This window comes from Oryctolagus cuniculus, chromosome 6 (assembly GCF_964237555.1).
Source record: "Oryctolagus cuniculus chromosome 6, mOryCun1.1, whole genome shotgun sequence".
Taxonomy (NCBI): domain Eukaryota; kingdom Metazoa; phylum Chordata; class Mammalia; order Lagomorpha; family Leporidae; genus Oryctolagus; species Oryctolagus cuniculus.
The window spans coordinates 128,302,411-128,324,199 of record NC_091437.1 but is presented as its reverse complement, the minus strand read 5'-3'; the positions used below and the strand labels follow the sequence as shown (position 1 = coordinate 128,324,199).

The 21,789-nt window shown below is 46.4% G+C and overlaps 1 protein-coding gene across 2 annotated transcripts in view; it reads right to left on the bottom strand.

Moving 5' to 3' along the window:
- Positions 1–2,800: 2,800 nt before the first annotated feature.
- ATP6V1C1 (ATPase H+ transporting V1 subunit C1) overlaps positions 2,801–21,789 on the bottom strand; it is a 68,552-nt gene continuing 49,563 nt past the window's right edge. For both annotated transcript variants that reach the window (XM_002710723.5, XM_051844686.2), the window contains 7 exons: positions 21,649–21,747; positions 18,225–18,293; positions 11,110–11,202; positions 10,934–11,027; positions 7,350–7,447; positions 6,479–6,605; positions 2,801–3,414 (listed from right to left, as the gene is read on the bottom strand). In XM_002710723.5, the coding sequence (XP_002710769.1) occupies positions 3,319–3,414; positions 6,479–6,605; positions 7,350–7,447; positions 10,934–11,027; positions 11,110–11,202; positions 18,225–18,293; positions 21,649–21,747 (676 nt within the window). In that variant the 3' untranslated portion in view covers positions 2,801–3,318. The remainder of the gene's footprint in view (positions 3,415–6,478; positions 6,606–7,349; positions 7,448–10,933; positions 11,028–11,109; positions 11,203–18,224; positions 18,294–21,648; positions 21,748–21,789) is intronic.

Below are 21,789 nucleotides of genomic sequence, written 5' to 3'. Positions count from 1 at the left end.
TGCTTGGGCCCTGCACCCCATGGGAGACCAGGAAAAGCACCTGGCTCCTGGCTCCTGCCATCGGATCAGCGCGGTGCGCTGGCCGCAGCGCGCTGGCCGCGGCGGCCATTGGAGGGTGAACCAACGGTAAAGGAAGACCTTTCTCTCTGTCTCTCTCTCTGTCCACTCTGCCTGTCAAAAAAAAATAATAATAAAAATAAATAAATAAATAAAAAAAATAAAAAACTTTACTTGCGGCCGGCGCCGCGGCTCACTAGGCTAATCCTCCGCCTTGCGGTGCTGGCACACCGGGTTCTAGTCCCGGTTGGGGCGCCAGATTCTGTCCCGGTTGCCCCTCTTCCAGGCCAGCTCTCTGCTGTGGCCAGGGAGTGCAGTGGAGGATGGCCCAAGTGCTTGGGCCCTGCACCCCATGGGAGACCAGGAGAAGCACCTGGCTCCTGCCTTCGGATCAGTGCAGTGCGCCGGCCGCAGCGTGCCAGCCGTGGCGGCCATTGGAGGGTGAACCAACGGCAAAAGGAAGACCTTTCTCTCTGTCTCTCTCTCTCACTGTCCACTCTGCCTATCAAAAACAACAACAACAACAACAACAACAACAACAACAAAACTTTACTTGCCTGAGGCAGAGTGAGATCGAGAGTGAGAGGAATCCCGACCCACTGGTCATTCTCAAAACGCCTGCAATGGCCGAAGCTGGCTAGGGCTCCAGCTGGGAACCAGGAACTCAACCCAGGTCTCCCACCTGGGAGGCAGGAACCGGATCACTCGGTCCAGCACAGCTGCCTCCCAGGGTCTGCATCAGCGAGAGGCTGGAGGCAGGGTACTGAGCCCAGGCATTCGGATACGGGATGGGGTCACCAAAGCTAACTGCGTGTAACTATCAACAAAGGACTCACTTCACTCCCTGGACATGAAGGCTCCATGTGTGCAAAACGGGGACGGCTGGTGCCCCCATCACGCACAGCACAGGAAGGACTGAGGCCGTGGACATGAGAAGTCCCTAACAGACACCAACGAATCCTGGATGAATCGCAAGGTTCTCTGAGCTCTATCCTGGAGAGCCAGGAACTCCTAGGCAAGGCACGAGGACGGAACAGTCCTCGTCCAGAAATAGTCGCGCACGTGCAGAAGCTCAGAGCCAGCCACGCTGCCTTCCCGACACGCTGCCCGCACACGATGACCTGTCCAACCCACAGGCTCCTGAGTTAAGCACAGTGAAAAAAGGAGCCCCACAAACTCCGTGCGGACCCTGAGTACAAGCATCGCGCTCACCGGGCACCCTCCACGGCCTGTGCATGTGGGGTCTCACGGTCACAGCAACCCTGGAAGGGGGACCTAACCACACCCCCTCCACACATGGGAGACCAGGGCGAGCGGCTCACTCTGCACCGGGATCACGGCGCTCACGGTAGCCGAGCCAGGGTCTGGCCCCAGAGCCTCTCTCGGCCGCACTGCTGGAAGTCAGGAAAGTCCCGCAGTCTCAAGCACACGCCGGGGTTTTAGCTGGCACATTCCCTACCCACTCTCGTCACAGCAATATCAGCCTCTAAATAAAACCTTCCGAGCCATCTCTGGGCCTACGGATGGGTAACTGTCAGGACGCGCCCCCATGGCCGAGAGAGGACCCCCTTTTTACAGACACTAAGGCTCAGAGAGACTTTGCAAAGGAAGAGAAACCAGAATGTTCAGACGTCCAAACCAACAGCATCCTCTTGTCCAAAGGAAAACTGAAAATAAATGCATACTCTAAACGTGTCTTGAATTCACAGTTCTGACAGGGAACCTGGCAGTCCGTGTGAACAGTTAAATCCGCACCCCTGTGCTTCTCCACTTCTCGGACCTCCCTTCCAGAAATCCTGCTGAAGGCACGCAGAGCTCTGTGCGGCAACACCTACAAACCGCCTGGAGCTCCGTCCAACTAGCGAACCCCAGCATGGCCCAGGCGCATGAGGGAACACGTGGCCAGGTAACACAGCCAGGCCGCCCGGCTGCCCTGACACGCGGAGACAGCTTGCACATTTGCTACTAAGCAAAGGCAGGTGACAGACTGTGTGTGGGATGAGCCGCTCTTGTTATCAGCAAACTCCACATGCGTGTGGTATGTGTGCTACAGATGGCAAAGGGCCTGGAGGAACACAGGTGCTTCCTTGGGGGAGGTGGGGAATGGGGGGAGGAGTCTCTCATGTTCTACTGTGTTTTATAGCTAACAATTATTTCAGAAATAACAATATAAAATGTGGACATAAACAGGGTTTTGGAGGCAGCAGAATCGTTTCTAATGCCCTTCAAACAACACACAGACTTCTTTCTCGCAGGTGCCGGCCTGTGGGGACACAGCCAGGGCAGCGCCATCACAAAGCTGTCTGGACAAAGCTCTCCGGATGTGACGTCATCCACACCAAGATCTGAAAGGCCGGCAAAGCCTCTGTGTTCAGACTGCATCGTAAGTGACACGCCACAACGAGGGCTTCTATGACTACAGGAGACACTGACGAGGAACCAGTAAACGCAGATGAAACCAATGGCGGGCATCACACAGTTCCGCTACACTTTATTCAAAATGGCCCCACTTCTCAATTCACAGACGTCTAGTGTTCAGATGCAAACGCCCACCACATGGTGAGATAATCTCCAGATCTGTGTTCTCACCCGAAGTTGGCACACTCAACCACATGCCAGGCAGACACAAGCGCTCACACCGCCGCACACAGCAAGTCCTGGAAGTCACCCAGTAGGTGAGCTGGGACCCCACCTATCCCATTCCCAGGGGGCTGCAGGCTGCTGAAGTTACACACTCGCAACGCACCTTTGCACAGGTCATTTTATTCTCTCCTGTGGTGTCGACAGTTCTGATAGATTGTAATTTGAAACATTCAGAAAACACAGACCTGGATATCGTCACATTGCTTTACATCACGAATGACTATTAAACAGTTATGCTTACTACATACAGTGAGCAAAACAGCATCGATGTTTACACCATTCCCTGGTAAACAAGGCTTCTGTGCACAACAGTAACAAATGGAATTAATGCATACCATGATAGCAATGAGGAAAAGACCTTCTCTTTAAATAAAATATTCTGTTTATAAATAAACTCTGATTTTTTAGTACACATTTACAGACCTGATCAATAAAAAGAAACAATATATATATATTTTTCTTTATAAAGAAAATCTCGAGATATGGACCACTGTGGATTCACCAGGCACAGGGAGAAGAAGCGAGCAAAGGGCAACAGACCCGAAAGCACTATCGTAACAACCTGGGGCTGTCAGCGTCACCGACACAGGACAGGGCTGTCTGGGGAGGAGCTCGTTTCTACTTGAATTCCAGCAAGTTGCAATCGATCTTGTAGTACACATAGGGGTAGTATTCTTGTTGGCTCAGGTTTAAGCCTGGGATATCCATAGGAGCCTACGGAAAAACCAGACAATCCCTCAGTCACGGACTCACAGAACCTGGTTCACTGCACATCTACTCTGGGCTGACGGTCTGAACTGAACGCCCACGCCGTCTGAATCAGGCAGGGTCTCTCCATCCTGCGAGTGAACGCACAGTCTCGGAAAGGCCCGCCTGCCCAGGAAGCTCAGAGGGAGCGCGACAGCCAGATTCATGCTGACTCCACAGCTTCGCGTGTGTCACCACAGCCGTGCTAGCCTTTTTCAGGTGCGCTGTAAAAACTGACTTCTGTGTCTCAGGTTTGGGCACTAAGCGTAACAGCTGCAAAGTTTATACAGTGTTGGGTTTTAAAAATAAACTAAGTACAGTTTTAAAAATAATACTTTCTCACAACGGAGTACTTCAAAAAGTTAGTGGAAGGGGTGGGTGTTGTGGCGCCGCAGGTTAAGCCACAGCTGAGACGCTGGCAGCCCACGTCATAGTCTCGGCTTCTCTGCTTTCTGACCCAGCCTCCCGTTAACGCACCTGGCGGCCAGTAGAGGACAGCCTAAGGACTTAGGTCTCACCCATGGAGCAGACCAGGATGGAGTTCCTGGTTCCTGGCTTCAGCCTGGCCCCCAGCTCTGGCTGTTTTGGGCATTTAGGGAATGAACCAGCATATGGAAGATGTATCTTGCTCTCTCTCCCTCCCTCTCTGCCCCCACTACCTCACTGCCTTTCAAACAAACAAAATGTTTTTAAAATATTTTTCAGAATGGACTTTAAAAAAGAAAAAAAATGGGAAAACAGAATTAAAGATTTTGGTACAAAAATTCTGAAATCCATTGGTGATTTTTGAAGTATAAATTTCTTAAAGATTTATCTGAAAGTTATAGAAAGAGAAACAGAGACAGAGAGAGAGAGAGACAGAGACAGAAAGAGAGAGGGAGGGGGAGGAAGAGAGGGAATCTTCTACCTGTTGATTCACTCCCCAAGTGGCCGCAATGACTAGGGCTGGACTAGGCTGAAGCCAGGAGCCTTATTCGGGTCTCCCACACAGGTGCTGGGGCCCAAGGACTTGGGCTATCTCCTGCTGCTTTCCCAGGTACATTAGCAGGGAGCTGGACTGGAAGTGGAACAACCAGGACAGGAACCGGTGCCCATATGGGAAGCTAGCAGTGCAGGCAGTGGCCTTACCTGCTAAGCCATAGCACTGGCCCCATCATGCATTTTTTCATAATAAACATTTTCCATGAACTTTTTGAAGACTCTCTTATGCATAGATTTCAAAATTCTTCTGCATCAAAATAAACATATCTTTAATTCAATTTTCATGAACTTGCTGAAGTACCCTTGTATACATGTTATAATAATTTACTGTGGGGCCAGCACTATGGAATAGCAGGCATCCCATATGGCACCATTCAAGACCCAGCTGCTCCATTTCCAATCCAGCTCCCTGCTAATGCTCCTGGGAAAGCAGTGGAAGATGCCCCAAGTCCTTGGGCCCCTGTACCAATGTGGGAGACCCAGAAGAAGCTTCTGGCTCCTGGCTTCAGCCTGCCCCAGCCCCGGCCTGTTATAGCCATTTGGGGAGTGAACCACTGGATGGAAAATCTCTGTCTCTCCATCTCTTTCTGTAACTCTGCCTTTCAAATAAATAAAATAAATCCTTTTCAAAAAATGTAATGAAAGGAAATTATATATCATAAAGTTAAGCCTCATTATCTTTTCCATAATTTTATAAAAATATATTAAGTCATTTCCTTCATGTTCTTTTGTCAAGAAAATAGATTTTCACTGGTTCTGAAAGTCATATGTGCTGCTACCACCCTGAAGAGGAAACAAATCAACAAGATATCTGAAATAAAAAATCTACATTTTAAACAGCAGCAACAAAAGCCCACACAGTTCTGTTTATGTAATCGTGCACTGTGGAGTGCCACTTTACCATTTCACCAAAAATTTTGGAAAGTGTTAACTTCCTATTGAGGGCCCATCCACTGACTCCATTACATCTACCAAATAAAATTTAAATAATTGGGTATTTTCTTTGTCTGAATTTATAGTTTTTGTAAACAACCAGTGTCACTGCTTATTTCTATATTTCTGCAGCTATGAACACCTGATATACAATGAGCTCACGACTAGCTTTTAGAAATACAAGAAGCAGGGGCCGGCGCTATGGCCCAGCAGGTTAATCCCCCTCCCCCCGGCCTGAAGCGCTGGCATCCCATGTGGGTGCCAGTTCTAGTCCCAGCTGCTCCTCTTCTGATCCAGCTCTCTGCTGTGGCCTGGGAAAGCTGTGGAGGATGGCCCAGGTCCATGGGTCCCTGCACCTGCGTGGGAGACCCAGAGGAAGCTCCTGGCTCCAGGTTTCAGATCGGCGTAGCTCCAGCCATTGTGGCCAATTGGGGAGTGAACCAGTGGATGGAGGACTTCTCTCTCTTTCTCTGCCTCTCCTCTCTCTGTGTAACTCTGACTTTCCAATAAATAAATAAATCTTTAAAAAAAAAAAAAAAAGAAATACAAGAAGCAAAGCAAAGCTATAATGAGTATAAAACAGGGCAAACAATGTAAATGACTTGCTATATTTTCCTGACAACTAATTAAGAAGCTTTAAAGCAATAAAAAAATTACTAATTAGCATGATACTTACTATTCCTTTTTTTTTAAGAGTTATTTATTTATTTGAAAGTCAGAGTTACACAGTTACACAGAGAGAGGAGAGGCAGAGAGAGAGAGAGAGAGAGAGAGAGAGAGAGAGAGGTCTTCCATCCGATGGTTCACTCCCCACTGAGCCGCAACGGCTGGAGCTGTCCTGATCTGAAGTCAGGAGCCACGAGCTTCTTCTGGGTCTCTCACATGGGTGCAGGGGCCCAAGACCTTGGGCCATTTTCTACTGCTTTCCCAGGCCATAGCAGAGAGCTGGATCGGAAGTAGAGCAGCTGGGTCTCAAACCAGCGCCCATATGGGATGCCGGTGCTGCAGACCAGGGCGTTAACCCACTGCGCCACAGCATTGGCAAAATTTCCAATAATTTTGCTTTTGGAAACCCATTCCAATCTCTACACTGCCCAGATACCTAATAAGTACTCACATCAATAATAGCCGCTGCACTGCTGTCCAGATGTTTATACAACTCGTGCAACACTTCTCTCAGCTTCTTCATTGTCTTTTTATTGGGCTGCAGGAGCATTGCTTGGAAGTTCACTGGCAAGCCATACCTTACAGAGAAGCAGAAATATAGTACGCAAAACATATTCCCAGACTACCCTCTAAACATATGTAATGCATTGTCTCATTGTAACGGCTCCCCTTACAAACTCCACCACTGTGTGTACAGAAACAAAAATAATACACGCAGAGACGTGAACCGCCTCCAGTCCTCACTGTCCACTACCAATCTCCTTCAAATGAGCCAACTGCGAGGAATTACTTTAAAGACTCCGTGAGTGTCTTCAGGAAATAATATTTAGCAAACTTTTATAACAGACACTATGAGATAACCCACATCTACACTAAAAATGTGAAGAAATTTTAAAACAGAATTTTAAAAACCTTTATCTAACATTAGCAGAATATACAGTGGATCACAAAACAACAGATGTTCCCAATATTAGAGTATTTCAGGCTACTATGAAATGATTTGGTAAGTCAACAGTATATTGTGCAAACGAGCAAAATATCTGAAAGATCTTCCTTTTGAACAAATACTGGCTAACACCGCATAATCTACTTGTAATTCACATAACCACATAAGAAAAGAACCAGAGAGCACAGCAGTGTAGATGTCTTTCTAAGCTGACATTCAAGGACAAGACTAAGACGCGTATCTTCAGCCATGGCATTACTGCTCTCCCCTCACAACTGGCCCTTTGGGCTTTCCAAAGAAATCTTCTGTTGGTGGCCTGAGAGGCCAAGAGAGCTATGAACACTGAGGTACAAGTTTCGCCATTAACTTTCTTTACCTTAAAACAGACTCCACAAAAACTCTCAACGCTTTCACATGAATCCATGCAATAAACGCCTCACTGAAATTCACTTTCAGCCACCGCACAAGGGGTCCCTGTGAGAACAAAAAGAATTAGTTCAATTTGGTTCTGAAAATAGCAATTAGGTAAACCAAATATTTTTAAAGGTGTCTCAAACCATGCAGAATCTGGGAGAGTTTAGTCACAGAATTCACTTTAAAATTTATTCCCAGTATTGTTCTCATTATCTTGAAAACTTTTTGTAACTTGGATTAAAGAGTTATCTACTACTCAGTAATCTCAATACACATTAAATGAATTGAACAGGCCAGTGTTGTGGCACAGTAGGTTAATCTGCTGTCTGCAATGCTGGCATTCCATATTTGTGCCAGTTCACATCTTCTGATTTAGCTCCCTGCTGATGCCCATGGAAAGCAATGAAAGATGGCCCAAATGCTTGGGCCCCTTCCACCCATGTGGAAGGAATTCCAGGCTCCTGGCTTCAACCTGGCCCAGCCCTGGCTGTTGTGGCCATCTGGGGAGTGAACCAGCAGATGAAAGATCTTTCTCTTTCTGTCTCTCCCCCTCTCTCTAATTCTGCCTTTCAAGTAAATAAACAAATCTTTAAAAATAAAATGAATTGAACCAATTCTGTAACATAGAAAAACACATGTATTTTAATGAAAGCAGTTTAAACTGATAGAAGATAAGAGGGCTGCCCTAGGATTGAAAGCCAAAATATAAAAACCTTAGAGTTAACTACACAATACTCTAGAACATGTAATTTATTTAAAGTAGAATCTCACATTATTTTTTTTCTCAGCAACAAAGTTAAAAGGTATGTAGGAAACACACTTAAGGTACCTAGCGTTCTGCTTTCTCACCTTTAAAACAAGAGACCTGATCTAGATTTCTGAATCTATGATGCAGTTAAGTTTTCTTTGGACTTAAAATATTTAGTGTGATGAAATACCTCTTTGAAGAAACAGATTTCAAATAATATCTCCTCTCCAGACTTAACCTACATACATTAGCAATTCAATTAATACTGATATGGGTAATATTTATTAGGCTCTTTTGAACATATAATCAACTAATTTAAGACAAAATAATAACAAGAGTCAATGAAAATACTCAGTCAAAATAATGTGTTCTTGGCCGGCGCCACGGCTCACTAGGCAAATCCTCCACCTGCGGCACCGGTACTCCAGGTTCCAGTCCCGGTTGCTCCTCTTCCAGGCCAGCTCTCTGCTGTGGCCTGGGAGTGCAGTGGAGGATGGCCCAAGTGCTTGGGCCCTGCACCCACATGGGAAACTAGGAGGAAGCACCTGGCTCCTGGCTTCAGATCAGCACAGCATGCCAGCCATAGTGGCCAGTTAGGGGGTGAACCAACAGTTGAAGACCTTTTTCTCTGTCTACCTCTGCCTGTTCAAAAAAAAAAAAAAAAAAAAGTGTTCTGTAAAGGGTTTGGGTCTTCCCCAACAAACTGTTTATATTGGATATTACTTAATTAGGGTCAGGTTTCCCCAGTCAGGATGATATGGGTATAAATACTCAAAAAATAATTTCCAGTGGAGTTTGCCTTTACCTCCTCTCACATTACAAAGGAGATGCATCATCGCACATCATCATGCACGACGCTGCCCTTTCCCCGTGTGCATTCTGTCTTCCTGACAACCTGGGCTTTGCGTGGCAGGAGTGCTGCCACCATCGCCATTGTCAACTCCCTCCCCAGTACCCTCCATGCCCAAACACGACAATTCTTCAACAGCAACTGCTTCAATGAAGACTGAGTTGTTGAAAACTTCCCCTCAAAAACGCTGAAAATTCTGACTGAAAAGAGAGAACTCTAACTCTAAGTGTGATGGATCTCACTTCACTGCAGACAGTAAGTGAAACACTGAATTTAAAATTTATTTCTGGGGTCGGCATTGTGGCGTAGCAGGTAAAGCTGTTGTCTGCAGGGCTGGCATCCCATATGGGTGCCCGATCGAGTCCCTGTTGTACCTATTCCAATCCGGCTCTCTGCTATGGCCTGGGCAAGCAGTACAAGATGGCCTAAGTCCTTGGGCCCCTGCACCATGTAGGAGACCCAAAGGAAGCTCTTGGCTCCTGGTTTCAGATCAGCGCAGCTCTGGCCATTGTGGCCATTTGAGGAGTGAACAAGCTGTTGAAGATCTCTCTCTCTCTCTCTCTTTCTCTCTCTCTCTCTCTCTGGCTCTATTCTATGTGTAACTCTCACTTTCAAATAAATAAATTTTTTTTTTTTTTTTTTGACAGGCAGAGTGGACAGTGAGAGAGAGAGACAGAGAGAAAGGTCTTCCTTTGCCATTGGTTCACCCTCCAATGGCCGCCACGGCCGGCGCGCTGCGGCCGGCGCACCGCGCTGATCCGATGGCAGGAGCCAGGAGCCAGGTGCTTTTCCTGGTCTCCCATGGGGTGCAGGGCCCAAGCACCTGGGCCATCCTCCACTGCACTCCCGGGCCACAGCAGAGGGCTGGACTGGAAGAGGGGCAACCGGGACAGAATCCGGCGCCCCAACCGGGACTAGAACCCGGTGTGCCGGCGCCGCTAGGCGGAGGATTAGCCTAGTGAGCCGCGGCGCCGGCCTAAATAAATATTTTTAAAAGAATTAATTTCTGGTATGGACTGAAGTAGAGTTAATTAATTTTTAGGTATGTATGTTAACTATTCATAGATCTAAGCCTGTTTAGAGAAAATTCATTCTGATCATTCAATAGAAAAAAAGAACCGAGATTTCTTAAAACCAACTTCAGAGAAGTTTAGCTTTCTTTTAAATCAAACAAAAGGGGCCAGCACTGTGGCGCAGTGGGTTAACACCCTGGCCTGAAGTGCTGACATCCCATATGGGCACCGGTTCAAGACACAGCTGCTCTACTTCCTGTCCAGCTCTCTGCTATGGCCCGGGAAAGCAGTAGAAGATGGCCCAAGTCCTTGGGCCCCTGCACCCACGTGGAAGACCAGGAAGAAGCACCTGGCTCCTGGCTTCAGATCGGCACAGCTCCAGCCGTTGCGGCCAATTGGGGAGTGAACCATCAGATGGAAGACCTCTCTCTCTCTCTCTCTCTCTGTGTAACTCTGACTTTCAAATAAATAAATAAATTTTTGAAAAAAAATCAAAGAAAAGAAATATTACTTTTCCTTCTGCTTAACACTGATAAATCTGAATATTAAGAACACATACAGGGGCTGGCCTGTATGTAAGTAAAGTAAAGTAGCAGGTTAAGCCTCTGCCTATGATGCCAGCATCCCACAAGGGCACCAGTTAAAGTTCCAGCCACTCCACTTCTGCTCCAGCTCCCTGCTAATGGCCTGAGAAAACAACAAAAGATGGCCCAAGTCCTTGGGCTTCTGCCACCCACATGGGAGACCCGGATGAAGCTCCTGGCTTCAGCCTTGCTTAGCATGGGCCCTTTTGGTCCTTTGGGGAGAGAACCTGAGGATGGGAGGATGGGAAGACCGCTCTCTCTTGTCTCTGGCTCTTTCTCTCTGTAATTCTTTCAAAATAAGGAAATAAATCTTAAAAAAAAAAAAAAAAAAAAAAAAAAAAGAACACATACAAATTGCTTTTTCTTGTCAGTAGAAAGCCGGTTCATTTCTTCTTTATCTGCTTTCATCTCCTCTTCGTTATACTGGAAGTCTCGAACAATGAATCTAAATTTGGGGGAAAAAAACACAAAATTGAGCACACCACAGGTAGCTGACCTGACACACTAAATAACACCAGCGGCCTTACTTGTTTTCTCTGGCTTTGTGCCTGAAGTCGTCAACCGCCTTCCTGAACAAGGTGACGTTACACAGGTAGCTGTCCTGGTCCTCCGACAGAACGCTGTGGAGGAAAGAAAACGGCCACGTGAAGCTCTGCACTGACTCCTCTCTTGCATACGGCAGGGAGAACCCAGCGACAGGGAGCAAGGGGAGGCAGGAGGGCAGAACCACCCCGTCCGCACTGCCCCAGGCAGCTCATCTGCACCACCTCACACGCTGAAGACCCACAACCAGTGGCGGGGGGGTTTTGTGCGCAATGCCTTAACGCCCTCTCGTGCACATACTGCTTACTAACAACAAAACATTCACTCAAAAGTAAAGAGTCCAATTCCAAGAATGACGCTTTTCTATCTACCTCAGTGCCAGGCTCATCTGTTTCCGGTGTCTCCTTGCCAAGCACTAGCTGATCCTAAAGCCTGGTCTATTCTATTCTCTCTTCCTCTCTCCAGTCCCACAGGCCCCACTGAGGCCTGGCTTCTCCTTCCTAGATCTTTCCTATTCCCCCATCATTCATTAACACAGCTGCTCACAGAAGCCTCTGATAGATGCATTTGTATACATCTCAGGGATCCATTTTAGGCTTCATAAAATTCTAGGGGCCGGTGCTGTGGGGTAGTGGGTTAACGTTCTGGCCTACAGTGCCAGCATCCCATATGGGCGCCAGTTCTAATCCCAGCTGCTCCTCTTCCAGTCCAGCTCTCTGCTATGGCCTGGGTAAGCAGTAGAAGATGGCCCAAGTCCTTGGGCCCCAACACCTGCATGGGAGACCTGGAAGAAGCTCCTGGCTTCGGATTGGCACAGCTCCAACCATTGCAGCCATCTGGGGAGTGAACCAGCGGATGTAAGATCTCTCTGTCTCTACCTCTCTCTATAACTCTTTCAAATAAATAATAAAAATAAATCTTAAAAAAGAATTTCTAGTAAGGTGGGAATTTCTATTCCGACACAGCTCTGGGGCCGCACCAGAAAGATCCTTCTAGACACAACTGCCTGGAGTCATCATATGCTACATCTGCAGTGCCTGGGAGAAAAGGTCCTGCTTGGAAAGACAAACTATAAAGCTTATGCATAGCATGGTGCTGATCTGGTTTCAAAAATTACCCGTAGCTCTGTGTAGACACACGAGGGTACTGCAAAGAGGTCATGGAAAATGCAGTTCAAAGTTTATTTTGGCACCAAAAAAACTGAAATCCATGCATGTAAGTGGTCTTCAAAAAAGCTCATGAGGACTGCATATTATGAAGACACTGTGCATGGGGTTCAATACTTCCACCCCAAAACAAACTCATCCGTGGCTCCCATCTTCCAGGAACTCTTTAAACGACCCTGTAACTCCAACAGGCGGTGTCCTGTGAGGCTGCACGCTGAGCTGCCCGCAGGGACGGCCTCGGGGTGGGTGTCTCTGCTCCTTTCTCTCTTCCTGTGATGGGGGTTTCTAATGTTGGCTTTGTGTTTTCCTGCAACAGCTTTATTACGTGTCACTGATACACAGACAACCACACACATGTAACGTACACAACGTGAGGTCCAGACATGTACAAACACCCGGGAGACCGCAACAGTCAGGGTCAGAATCACACCCGTCATCTCCCACGGTCTCCTTGTGCCCCTTTGGTCCTGTTTCTTAACGTGGTACTTCTGACCTCAGAGAAATTAAGCTTTACAAAACTGAGGGAGCACTTGTGGAGTTTAAAGACAACTTTATTAAATAAAAAAAAGAAAGAGAAAAAGCAAGTTTGGTTTTTTCCCCAAAAGCCTAAGAACTGATGGCCAGCCAAGGCAATCCAGGGGCCACTGTGCCATGAACTGGCAGGACAGCTCTGAGAACTCACCCACTGCTCCTGCCCAGCTGCTCTGGGACCTGACCCACTGCTCCTGCTCAGCATCGAGGACCCCACCACAGTTCTCCCAGCAGCCGCCCTCAGGCATCCGAGCACCAGCAACCCCGACATGCAGAGACACTTGGCGACTCTGGATTCGGACTGTTTAAGCCTCCTTCTAAATCGTGCCTTCTCAGCACTGGGGCGCCTGTCCTTTGTGCTTACTAGATCCAAAGCAAGGCAGCAACCAGGTGGACATGGCTTCATACTGAAAACTTTTAATGATCTCTTGCCAAGATTGACTGAGCACGGGGCTGGCATTATGGCATAGCAGTAAAGCTACTGCTTGCATACCATATGGGCAGCAGTTCGAGTCCTGACTGCTCCGCTTCTGAACCAGCTCCCTGCTGGTGCACCTGGGAAAGCAGCAGAGGACAGCCCAAGTGCTTGGGCCCATGCACCCATGTGGGAGACCTGCAGGAAGCTCCAGGCTCCTGGCTTCAGCATGGCCCAGCCCCAGCTGTTGCAGCCATTTGGGGAGTGAACCAGCAGATGAAGATCCCTCTCTCTCCCCCTCTCTATCTGCAGTTCTGCCTTTCAAATAAATAATAAATCTTAAAAAAAAATGATTGAATGATGTGTGCACTGGTTAAGATCAAAACAAATCCAAATGTAGCTTCCCAGACTTTTCAACAGCCATTATATTCCACCACCACCACGTTGATCTTTTAAATGTATATACTATGCTCTTTTGAAGACCCTTTCAAAAGCATTTGCTGTATGGCAATGGGCAAAAAATTGATCACGCAGGTTCCTAACTGTCAGGTAGAGACCTGGGACACAGAAAAATCATGTGGTTTCCTCACAACCCTGATGGTGAAAGAAGATCAAAACTCAGTCTTGTTTTATGACCAAATCCTACCTTCCTTAATAAGAAAAAAATAAAAGCCAGTCACATTTGTTCTTTCTCCCCAGGAAAAATACTTCCTAATGCCTTATAAAAAATAAGCTGGTCGGCGCTGCAGCTCAATAGGCTAATCCTCCGCCTGTGGCGCCAGGACCCTGGGTTCTAGTCCGGGTCAGGGAGCCGGATTCTATCCCGGTCACTCCTCTTCCAGGCCAGCTCTCTGCTGTGGCCCAGGAGTGCAATGGAGGATGGCCCAAGTGGTTGGGCCCTGCACCCCATGGGAGACCAGGAGAAACACCTGGCTCCTGGTTACGGATCAGCGTGGTGCGCTGGCCGCAGTGCACTGGCCACAGCAGCCATTAGGGGGGTGAACCAACGGAAAAAAGACGACCTTTCTCTCTGTCTCTCTCTCACTGTCCACTCTGCCTGTCCAAAAAAAAAAAAAAAAAAAACATTTTTTTAAAAATAAGCTATGTGTCTTTAGTATAATGGACTTTTAGTCATTTAACAGGTACTGAGCCTCTGCAATGTGCCAAACGCTTGCTAGATACTAGGGATAAAAACTAATGAGATACTGTGTCCTGATCTCAAGATAAGAATCTGACAAAGGAAACATATACAGGTAAGTACAGCACAGCTGCACTGCTGTAACAAGAGATGAGTATAATATAGTGGGGAATGAAAAATTCTCTGTGATCAATCCAGAGTTTCACAAAAGAGATGATGCCAAGGAGAAATCTGGAAGACAGGCAAAAGAAAGAACATTCCAGAAAGAAAACCATATGCAAATGAACACAGGTGTGGGACAGCATGGTGAGATGGGGAAATGTCAGAAATACATCTAGCTTATGAGGGCCAGGGGTGCAAGGTAGGGGCGCATGTGCGCTGTGTGTGTGTGTGTGTGTGTGTGAGTTCAGGGGAGGCAGCGGAAGTGTGGAGGAACAAGCAGTTTTCAACAGGGCGGTAACAGACTTGTAGGTCACAAAGGTCAAGAATGACAGTGCAGGACTCAGGAGGGGGAAATACTGGAGGAAAGGAGGCAGTTGCATGAGAGTACAATGGTTTCAGCAAGGGATGAAGGAGTTCAAACTGCAGCAGCAGCAGTGGGTTTGGGGGCTGGGATAATTAAAATAAACTGAACCATATGAAACTGTGGATTTTTGACCTACACATCAGCAGTTTCATATGCTGCAGCCACATACTATGGAAGGTTGAAGAGGGGGAGGGAGGAAGATGAGGAAGTAGAGCCCAAAATGACTGACTCCAGTGCGTTTGGTTTGGCTAGCTAGGCAGATGCTGCTGCCATACACTACAATGCAAATGAACAGTCTGAGGCTGAGACTGGGGTGATCATGTTGGTTACTGGGGAACATCCTATGAAGAGGTCTAGTAGGAACCTGGGGTTGGTGAGCCTGAAGCTATGTGGATAAGACAGGCTACAGGTGGATTTTTTGGAGTCCTAAAACTAGGTGGAGATGAGAGTCACGGATGTGGTTGAAACAGCACTGACAGGAAACACTGTCCCCATGGGAAAAAAGAGCCTAAGTCTGAAATGGCCAATAATCGAGGCTCCTAGAGTCTTGCTAGCTCATCAAGCAGCTGGGGTACAGAAGCCAGGAGACTGCACTCTGGATTAACCTGGAATGTGAGTTTGCAGAGCTGGAGGCACTGGCGAAGTAGGCTTACGTGTGAGCAGGAGTCCAGGCTCTGCGAGAGACCAACAGGGCCAAAACCACCTCCTAGCTGGGCTCCTCGGCTTCTTCTGGAACTCTAGGCTGCTGAACCACTATGAGTTCGTGGTACTTTTCCAACACCAGAGAAAAGGCAAATGTTAACCAATAAATTGACCCAGACTATTTTATCAAGCAAAAATAGTAAAAAAAAAAAAAAAAAAAAAAAAAAAAAGTTTTTAAAGGCAAACTGGTAATTCTGAAAGTACAAGCATCTCTGAGCAGTATTCCAACACAAAGAAGCAGAACAGAAGCCCACTCTCCAACCCCCTGGCCACAACCTCGACATGACATTTATACACATCTCTGCATTTGGCCTCACATTAATAATGGCAATATTTCAAACTGTCCAATCTTTAAAGACATACATGGGCCATGGGCTATTTTACTAACAGTTAGGTTTTGTATATTTCAAAGACAAAATAATTTCTCTTAGGTTTGAGGATGTATTTGTCCAACTATTCCTCTACCTCGAAATTCCACTTTTCATCTGTGCCACTGCCAGGAGCAAATCACTCAAGTACTATGCTGAAAATGAACAAGTGATACCACATATAGTCAACTGACTTAATCTGCATAAAACATAATGACTAGCACACAGCAACTGCTCAAAAATGCAGCTGTGATATTCAGCATCTAGTCACAGACTTCTTTTCTTAATAGTGGACAGTTGCAGACTAATTCATCAAAGCCCATCTGCCCTACATGAACTACACATCTCTGTATGGTGCTGGCTAAGCTGGCACTTTGGTTTCTTTGACTCAGTTTAAACAGATTGGGTTTTGAGTCAGTGATTTCAAATGTACTTTGAGCTGAGGATTAGGTAAACAGATGTTTTCATGTTGTGAGGTAGGGCTGGGAACTGAGACAGTAAATTTGGGCCCACTGAACCAGCCTGGCAATCTGGCGTAAGCTGCGTCCACCTTTGGGGAACACTGTGTGTAGGGGGTGCTCACTCTCTCTTTTTTTTAAAGATTTATTTTATTTATTTGAAAGACAGAGTTAACAGAGAGAGCTAGAGACAGAGAGAGAGGTCTTCCATCCACCAGTTCACTCCCCAGTTGGCTGCAATGGCCAGAGCTGCACCGATCTGAAGCCAGGAGCCAGGAGCTTCTTCCAGGTCTCCCATGCGGGTGCAGGGGCCTAAGGACCTGGGCCATCTTCTACTGCTTTCCCAGGCCACAGCAGATAGCTGGATCAGAAGAGGAGCAGCTGAGACTAGAACTGGTGCCCACATGGGATGCCAGTGCTTCAGGCCAGGGCATTAACCCACTGCGCCACAGCTCCGGTCCCTGGGTCCTCACTCTCATCCTTCACTTGCCTGCCAGATGCAAAGCCAAACCTCCAGTGCTGTACCACAGGTAAGAAGATGTTATCCATTAGGATGAACAGAGGAAGTGAAAAACCAATATCAAGATGCAACAGTCTTCGGTTTACCACGGGAAGAAAGGAAGGTACCCCAATGTGGGAAAAAATCTTCATGATGGGCAGAGATTTGCAGTTCATTTCTCAAAGACCAACATTTGTGGAACTGTATTATCTGGTATTTTGTATACTCTACCAAGCCTTACATTAACATTGTAATGCACACAGGGAAGGTGCTATACAAAGAAAATGAGGCCTAGCCTAGAGAGGTTAAGACCTACCCAGGTCACACAGCAAGTCGGTAGCAGAACCAGCAACAGAACTCACATCCCTGGCTCCAGGGTTCTTCCCATCACACTAAGCTACCTTCCTATATGACAAATGAAGCTGGGAAAGAAATTACTTCATGGGCTGACCTTACTAATCCCACCTCTTCCCTCTCTCCTGTGCCTTCCTGCACAGGGCTGCCTTGTCTTGAGGCATACACATACAGAACCATCTTGAGCAAAACAGGATACTGTATTCCATATCGTCACAAAAATCATCTCACATGGCAATGACAGCATACATGACAGAATCATATTCAAAATGACACAGAACAGTGTTCAAAGAGAATAGAGCCTGGGGTTCTAGCCCTAACTTTGTCACTGGACACTTACACAATCACACAGTTAGACACCTACGCATTTTGATGTCCTTATGATAACCCGCCCAAACTGTTTCACACTGTTACAAAAAAAATTAGACAAATGCATGCTAAATCCATGAAAAAAGTTTTTGAAAAAGTGGTTTTGTTCATTAAAGAACATATAGGTTAGGTAAAACCTATGCTCCAAGTGACAGCGAACATCTGGAGATCAACAGTGCATACTAGCAGCCATGCTGGCCTACTTCCTTCACGTGGTAAATGAGGCGTCATAGACACATACAGGGCATGCAGTAAGTGGTAAATGAAGAATTGTCAGAAGGCAGCATAATGCAGTAGAGATGTGGGTTCTAGTTCTACCCTGCCACTGTGAGATGTGGGACTTGGGGCAAACTCCTTCAGCCTGCTGGCCTCAACTTCTATGTCTATAAATCTAAGTGGGCCAAACTGGGCAAAATCGCTTCCAGGTCTAAAATGATGATGATGAGAGTTAATAAAACTCACTTAAAAGGTGAAAATAATGGTTCTAGGACTGCAAAAGATACTTCCTAATCCAACATCCAAACTATGAAGGAGTTCTAGGAAATAAATGGTTATACAAAGACCACTACTTACTTGCTAGACCTTGGAACTACCATTTCAGCTAGTGTTTCATACTGCTTAATCCAGTCATTATGGTTTAACCTGCAGAAAAGATACAGTAAGCATTAGAAAAGAAAAAACAAGTCCTTGTCCTGCCATACCCAGGAAAAGAAAAAAAAAAATATGAGAAAGACAGGAAATTGGCTACTCTGAGTATTTCTCAAATCCATGCCAAAAAAGAAAAATACAAGAAACCCACTGAGACTGAGTTTCGAACACAATGAGTGAAGCAGCAATACAGATCACCAGCTGGTTATGTCCTGTAACTATCGCTAAAGAGGCACATCCTAGACTAAGTTTGGAAAGGAAGTACAGCACAGTACAGACTCAATTATTTTCCAAGTGTGTCGCTGGCATGTTATTATCATTTTTTTAAAGCATCCCTGAAATCACTATTATTTCTATTCAGTGCCCATTATGAAGGGTTAAATAAAACTGCATTTCCAGAAGGCAGAGTAGGAGCAGGTAATGAGTAAATGAAGTAACAGTAAACTATGTGCCACAGAACACTGTGCAACAACCTTCTCTAGAGGCCACTGGTTACAAGGGACGTGGGGAGAGACAACCATGGTTGAGATTGATTTATTCATTTTATTTTGAAGGACATCACTCCTGTACTCATAAAGACAAAGTATATACATCCCTATCCCATCTACTAGTTCACTCTTCAAATGCCCGCCACAGGGGGGACTGGGCCAACCGAAGCCAGGAGCTCAATCTGGGCCTCCCATATGCATGTCAGAGATCAACTGCTTGAACCATCACTGTTACCAAAGTCACATTAGCAAGAAGCTAGAATCTGGATTGCCAGCCAGGCATCAAACCTAGTCACTACAATATGAGATGCAAGTATCCAAGTAGCACCTTAACCACTAGAAATTTAAAATGAAGAATTACAGGTGTGAGCATTTGGTCCACTGGTTAAACTATCAGTTAGGATGCCCATCTCTCACTTCAGAGTGCCTTGGTTTGATTCTCAACTCCAGCTCCTAAACCCAGTTTCTTGCTAATGCAGCCTGGGAGATGACAGTGATAACTAAAGTAGTTGGGTTCCTGGGCCGGCACTGTAGCATAGTGGGTAAAGCCACCATCTGCAGTGCTGGTATCCCATATGGGCTCTGGTTCAAGACCCAGCTGCTCCATTTCCAATCCAGTTCTATGCTATGTTAGATGCTCTCCAGATGGTTGCAACAGCTGAAGCTGGGCTGATCCGAAGCCAGGAGCCAGGAGCTTCTTACAGGTCTCCTACATAGGTGCAGGGGCCCAAGGAGTTGGGCCATCTTCCATTGCTCTCCCAGGCCATAACAGAGAGCTGGATCAGAAATGGAGCAGCTGGGTCTCGAACCAGAACACACATGGAATACTGACACTGCAGACAGCAGACTTACCCGCTATGCCACAGCACTAGCCCCAATAAATAAATCTAAAAAAAAAAAAAAAAGAAAAAGAAATAGTTGGATTCCTGCTACCCAGGCAGGGGATCTGAATTGAGTTCCTGGCTCTCACCTGGCCAAATCTCAGCTATTGTGGGCACTTCGAGAATGAACCAGTAGATGGAAGCACTCTCTCAAATAAATAACAGGGAAAACAAGGAACTAGTTGTTTGCAGGCCAGGATAAATAATAATTTACTAGGGGACTGGTCTTGTGGTGTAGCAGGTTAAGCCTCCACTTGTGATGCCAGTATCCCCCATGGGCACCAGTTCAAGACCCAGCCGGCTCCATTTCTGATTCAGCTACCTGCTAATGTACTGGGAAGGCAGCGGAAGATGGCCCAGGTACTTGGGCTCCTGTACCCACATGAGAAACCCTAGGAGCTTTGGCCTGGCCCAGTCCTGGTCATTGTGGCCATTTGGGGAGTAACCAGTGGATGGAAATCTCTGTCTCTCCCTCTTTCTCTCACCATCTCTGCCTCTCGAATAAATAAATAAATCTTTAAAAAAGGAAAAAAATTATGCATGAATTGCCAATTTTTTGTGCCCATATAAACATCTTTCATTTCTGTTTTTCCACTAGCCTGCCTATACATGTTTTTATTATTATTATTATTATTTTTTAACAGGCAGAGTGGACAGTGAGAGAGAGAGAGAGAGAAAGGTCTTCGTTTGCCGTTGATTCACCCCCCAATGGCCGCTGCGCTGGCGGCTGCAGCCAGCACACTGCGCCAATCCGAAGCCAGAAGCCAGGTGCTTCTCCTGGTCTCCCATGCGGGTGCAGGGCCCAAAGACTTGGGCCATCCTCCACTGCACTCCCAGGCCATAGCAGAGAGCTGGACAGTAAGAGGAGCAACCGGGGCAGAATCCGGTGCCCCGACCGGGACTAGAACCCGGTGTGCCGGCGGCGCAAGGCGGAGGATTAGCCTATTGAGCTGCGGCGCTGGCCCTATACATGTTTTTTTTGCTTTTTAATTTTTTATTATTATTTTTTTTTTTGACAGAGTGGACAGTGAGAGACAGAGACAGAGAGAAAGGTCTTCCTTTCCCGTTGGTTCACCCTCAAATGGCCGCCGCGCTGATCCAATGGCAGGAGCCAGGTGCTTCTCCTGATCTCCCATGGGGTGCAGGGCCCAAGCACTTGGGCCATCCTCCACTGCACTCCCGGGCCACAGCAGAAAGCTGGCCTGGAAGAGGGGCAACCGGGACAGAATCCAGTGCCCTGACCGGGACTAGAACCCGGTGTGCCGGCGCCGCTAGGTGGAGAATTAGCCTAGTGAGCCGCGGCGCAGGCCCTCTATACATGTTTTAAGGCTTCATTTTATCAAGATTAACTATAGCCTAATGTTAATTACCACAAAAGGCCTAATCTAAAGGAAATTTACAGGAGCTATCTAATCCAGGGGTCAGCAAACTATGCCCATAGCCTGTTTTTGTAAACAGTATTTTATTAAAATGCAGCCACACTCATTTGTTTACTTATTATCTATGACTGCTTCAGGTTCATGGTAGAGTTGAGTAGTTGTGACAGAGATCATACAGCTTACAAAAACTAAAATACAATGTGGCTATTTCCAGAAAAAAAAAATTGTTAGCCCCTAGTCTAATCCATTTTTTGCTTCTTAAAGGGCTTAATGTATCATAATCTGTCAAAGATTTTTCAGAAATGCAAGCCTAAAGACCTCCCTATTTAGAAAAATTTTAAATCTGTATTTTAAAAAGCCCAACACTTCAGAATTACTTAATTTCTTAATGAGCCAAACCTACAAAATTGCTAAATTTGATTTGGAATCTTAACTTATAATTGATATCTCATTACCAGGTAAAGAACTGAATTTTAATTTGCCTCATGAGTCAATGTTGGTTGACAGAATGAATGACATGGTTATATTCCTTTTACACTTGGGTTTCATGAAGATACTACATTTATATTTTAACAAGTCAAACTTTTTGCAACAGACGTACTTGGGAACCACCACCAGTAATGTGACGAGATACTCGGAATCAAGAACAAAGTCATCCTTCTTCACAATTTCTGCCAGACTTCTAGTTAGCAGGCTCCCTCTAAGGACAAGAAATAAGTCATCAGGCTGATAATAAGATGCT